The 5,000-nt window shown below is 47.0% G+C and overlaps 1 protein-coding gene across 2 annotated transcripts in view; it reads right to left on the bottom strand.

The window, feature by feature from the left end:
* LOC118792385 (adhesion G protein-coupled receptor L1-like) overlaps positions 1–5,000 on the bottom strand; it is a 133,902-nt gene that overhangs the window by 74,015 nt on the left and 54,887 nt on the right. For both annotated transcript variants that reach the window (XM_036550226.1, XM_036550233.1), the window contains exon 2: positions 1,829–2,000. In XM_036550226.1, the coding sequence (XP_036406119.1) occupies positions 1,829–2,000 (172 nt within the window). The remainder of the gene's footprint in view (positions 1–1,828; positions 2,001–5,000) is intronic.

Below are 5,000 nucleotides of genomic sequence, written 5' to 3'. Positions count from 1 at the left end.
TTTCCACAATATTTGATTTTGTTCATTGAAGACAACTGTATTCTGCCCTCGTGTGTTATGTGAATGCTGTGTATCGTGTGCGGATGTGTGCAGCAGACAAATAGAGCAACGGATTTTACCTCTTAACGTGACTCCAAATCCCTGCTCAACAGCCCCCCTAATGGAAGGGAAGGACCCGCAAAGGCCCTCCTAGCCAGCAGGGGGCAGACAGCAGGAGCTTATCCTGAATTCCAGGCCACAGAGTGAGGGTAAATCTACTGTGCCCTACAGTACATCTCTGCAAAGCTGCGGAGCCCTAATTTTCAAAATCCATTTAGCATGACCTGGCTTGGTATTGAACCTATCACCTGCAGGTTTTTAGGCAGCTGCTCTGAAGTTACAGCCAGATTCCCTTGAGCTGAAAGCAAGTCCACATTTACAACCCCCATTACAGATACACAGCGCTTGCAATCTATAAAAAACCTCCAGGACATCTCCACAACTGAATTCACCATTAAAAAATATGGCCAATGAATCAATTACACACGCTAACATTATACATCTGTGACAACTGTAACTAAGTGGTGTGGCCGGAGCCAATGGTTTGATGAGGTTTATATCATTCTCAGGAGAGTGTTTGGATGTGAAACCCAGACTCTGCACCCACACAAAGTACACCTCACTGAATCAGAGTCCGGTACTGCTTCACAGTCTTCCTCTCTTTTTCTCTCCACCTCTCTTTCTCCCCCCCCCTCCCCCCTTTTCTCTCCACCTCTCTTTCTTTCTTCCTCCCCCTCTTTTTCTCTCCACCTCTCTTTCTCTCTCCCCTCTCTCTCCCCTCTCTCTCTCTCTCTCCACCTCTCTTTCTTTCCCCCTCTCTCTCTCTCTCTCTCTCTGTAACATGTGAGCTGCCAGTCCTTATATAACAGTTTTTTTCCTCCCTCTCTCCTCTCCTTTCTGGTGTAAAGTAACTGTTCTGTTGATTGCGTGCTGCTTCAGTGATTTTGTAATTGTTATGCGATTGAACTGTTTGATGAGGAAAGTTTTCGAATAAACTTTATCGCTAACTCTTTCAGAGACTCGCTCTCTTTCTCTCTTGCATGTGCACTCCCTCTGCACCTCTCTCTCTCTCTGGAAGCCAGCAGTGTGTGGGCGGAGCTGTGGCAGCTGATTGGTCAGCTCCCAGCCGGTTGGTATATAATCTGCGCAGCGCTGAAGGCCAACAGATGGTAAGAGGATGCCCCTCTGGGCCCCTGCGGTGCCGTCATGCCCTCTCCACCTCATAACCTGCTGCTGGGGTCAGGCGCCCACAGATGGGCTGGCGCACACGCATTCACACACACACACTCACACATGAACACACACTCACATACACACACACACACATACACACACTCACACATGAACATACACACATGAACACACACTCACACACACATGAACATGCACACACTCACACATGCACGATCACACGCACACACACCCACACACTCACACACACATGAACATACACACATGAACACACACTCACACACACTCACACACATGAACATGCACACACTCACACATGCACGATCACACGCACACACACCCACACACTCACACACACTAACACATTCTCTCACACACACACACACACACACACACAAGCACAAACACATATACACTTTCACACACACACACGCGCACACACGCACACGCAGACACACACTTACACTCTTCTTTAGTGTCTCCATTTGCATTTCCTTCCACCGTATTCAGCTGTGTCCGGCATACGCTCTTCAGCTGCTTGTGTATTTCCTGTTCAGTACTTCTCTCCTATCACTCAACAAGAGGCCGCAGTACCAACCTTGGGCAGAGGGGGCGATGTTGCTGAGTGTGACAGCACAGGTCCACAGGATCCACAATGACAGCGCCATGCTTGGCTGCAGGGTGCTGGGCGTGGCGTGGCCGGATGGGCGCGGTCGCTGAGTGTGGCAGGGCGTGGCTCCTCCACTTATGCCCACTCTGGGCAGGACTGCCTGAAGAAGAAGAGAGGAGAGACTAAGATTATGAGATGACCTCTACATGTACAACCGAGGCAAGAAGCACAGGAAGGTAAACTGTCAGAAACGGCAAGTGAACGCTCCTCTTCTCTTCCTGTGCGTGTGTGTGTGTGTGTGTGTGTGTGTGTGTGAATGTGTGTATGTGTGTGGCAAGGTGTGCTTGCATATCAGTGAACAGAAAAGACTTACTACAATATAATGCTGTATACACACACACTGCTTCATCTGTACGCACATGTATATACACACATACACTCGCACATACACACATACACTCACACACACAAGCAAGCCACCCCCCACACTGAGTCTTAACTCCTAACAAAGGTGTCAAACAGGTAAACCTTGTTTAACCAAGTGGTTCCATTGAGATCACAGTCTGACTGAACACCAGCCTGAGGAACAGCTCCAAATACAGTAAGACACTTTTCATACTGTATTATGTAAAAAGACAAAGGGCAGCGGATTGTTTGATGAAGATAAGAATTCACTCAGTAAGTATGTCTCATTTTCCCAAGGAAACATTTCACACTCTGGGATACTAACATGACACTCTTACTCAGAGTGACTTACACAGGTAACAATTTTATTACATTTATATAGCTGGATATTTACTGAAGAAATGTTGGGTTAAGTACTTTGACCAAGGGTACAGCAGCAGTGCGCCAGCGGGGAATTGATCCAGCAACCTTTTGGTTAGAAGCTCTGTTCCTTTCCGCTACGCTACACTGCTGCCCCGTGATTTCATTGTGATGGTCACACAGCCCGCTTCTTTGGCTAAGATGGCTGTTGAACCATCCTTGAAAGGTGGTCACATGTTCCAGCTGAGCACCATTCAAAAAACCCACAAGGGAAAAAAAATCTTTTCATAAGGACACACCAACACTACGGGGCAATTTGGCTGAGCAATCTTTCGATTCTAATTAGCTACACCTCACAGATCACTAGCCACACGCCCGCGCCCCCCCCAATGCGACCACCTCCCCCCCTCTTTGGTACTGACTGCTGTGATGTCATTACTCAGTTGGCTAACCCTGCCTCTGGCACCAGCTAGGTCACAGGGCCAGAATTTCATTCTTGGTTCTCACTCAGCTGGACACAAAAAAAAAAACACCGCAAACTGGGCCAGCAAGTTTGGTTGTGACACAACTGTGGAAAGAGGTGATCTGTTATTGGCAGACTGCTCTGTCAGTCTGCATGAGTCTATCCTGCTCCATACATCATTGGTGGTTCAGGTCCATCACCTCCCTGGAGCTGTGCCTCCTCCATATGACCTTCCCAGAATGGAGACACCATCTATGTCTATGAGTGTGTGTGCGTGTCTGCGTGTCCGTCTGTGCTCTGAAAAAAGAACATATCTCTATAATAAGTTTTACAGCTGGCAGGAAATTCATCTATTTTTTAAGTGTGTGTGCACACAAATGTACAGTATCTTTACTTGGGTGTACATGTTTACCTGAATGAATTTCTATATTGGTACCTGATTGTGTCTGTATATCTGTACCTGAGTGCGTCTGTATATCTGTACCTGAGTGTGTCTGTACATCTGCACCTGAGTGTGTCTGTATATCTGCACCTGAGTGTGTCTGTATATCTGCACCTGAGTGTGTCTGTATATTTGTACCTGAGTGTGGCTGTATAACCTGAGTGTGTCTGTGTGTCTGTACCTGAGTTTGTCTGTATAACATGAGTGTGTCTGTATATTTGTACCTGAGTGTGTCTGTATATCTGTACCTGAGTGTGTCTGTACATCTGTACCTGAGTGTGTCTGTATATCTGTACCTGAGTGTGTCTGTATATTTGTACCTGAGTGTGTCTGTGTGTCTGTACCTGAGTGTGCCTGCATATCTGTACCTGAGTGTGTCTGTATAACCTGAGTGTGTCTGTATATTTGTACCTGAGTGTGTCTGTATAACCTGAGTGTGTCTGTATGTTTGTACCTGAGTGTGTATGTGTGTCTGTATAACCTGAGTGTGTCTGTATATCTGTACCTGAGTGTGTCTGTATAACCTGAGTGTGTCTGTATATTTGTACCTGAGTGTGTCTGTATAACCTGAGTGTGTCTGTGTGTCTGTACCTGAGTGTGTCTGTATATCTGTACCTGAGTGTGTCTGTATATTTGTACCTGAGTGTGTCTGTGTGTCTGTACCTGAGTTTTCTATATAACATGAAGGCGTCTGTATATCTGTACCTGAGTGTGTCAGTATATCTGTACCTGAGTGTGTCTGTGTGTCTATACCTGAGTGTGTCTGTATATCTGTACCTGAGTGTGTCTGTATATCTGTACCTGAGTGTGTCTGTATAACCTGAGTGTGTCTGTATGTTTGTACCTGAGTGTGTCTGTGTGTCTGCATAACCTGAGTGTGTCTGTATATCTGTACCTGAGTGTGTCTGTATATCTGTACCTGAGTGTGTCTGTATAACATGAGTGTGTCTGTATGTTTGTACCTGAGTGTGTCTGTATGTCTATATAACCTGAGTGTGTCTGTACATCTGTACAGAGTGTCGGTACTTGCACAGTTGGCACAGAAAGGCCCTGTCAGAGTTGTGGCAGCACACAGTGGCAGCCCAGTTCTCCGAGCAGCTCAAATCTGGATGTTTTTCACTCGAGTCCAGTGCAGCCCGTGGGGGTGGAGCCACAGTGAAGGTCACCTGACAGCCCGACGTGCCGCCCCAGGACACGGTCAGAGACTGTGCTCTGCATTCCAGAACACCCCCCTTTCTTTATTTCTTTTTTTCTCTGCCTCTTTCTCTTTTCCCCATCCCTCTTTCCCGTTTTCTCAACAGCCTACCTCTCTGCCTCACCCTCTCTTTCTCTCGTGCTCTCTCTCCGTCTCTCTCACTCTCCATCTCTCTCCCTCTTGCGCTCTCTCTCTCTCACACTCCCTCTCTCATGCTCTCTCTCTCTCACCCTCTCTCTCTCTCAATTCAATTCAATTCAAGAAAGCTTTATTGGCATGAGCGTTACAACAACAT

The sequence above is a fragment of the Megalops cyprinoides genome, chromosome 1 (genome assembly GCF_013368585.1).
Source record: "Megalops cyprinoides isolate fMegCyp1 chromosome 1, fMegCyp1.pri, whole genome shotgun sequence".
NCBI lineage: Eukaryota > Metazoa > Chordata > Actinopteri > Elopiformes > Megalopidae > Megalops > Megalops cyprinoides.
The sequence above is the reverse complement of the archived record's forward strand: the minus strand, read 5'-3'. Positions and strand labels throughout refer to the sequence as shown.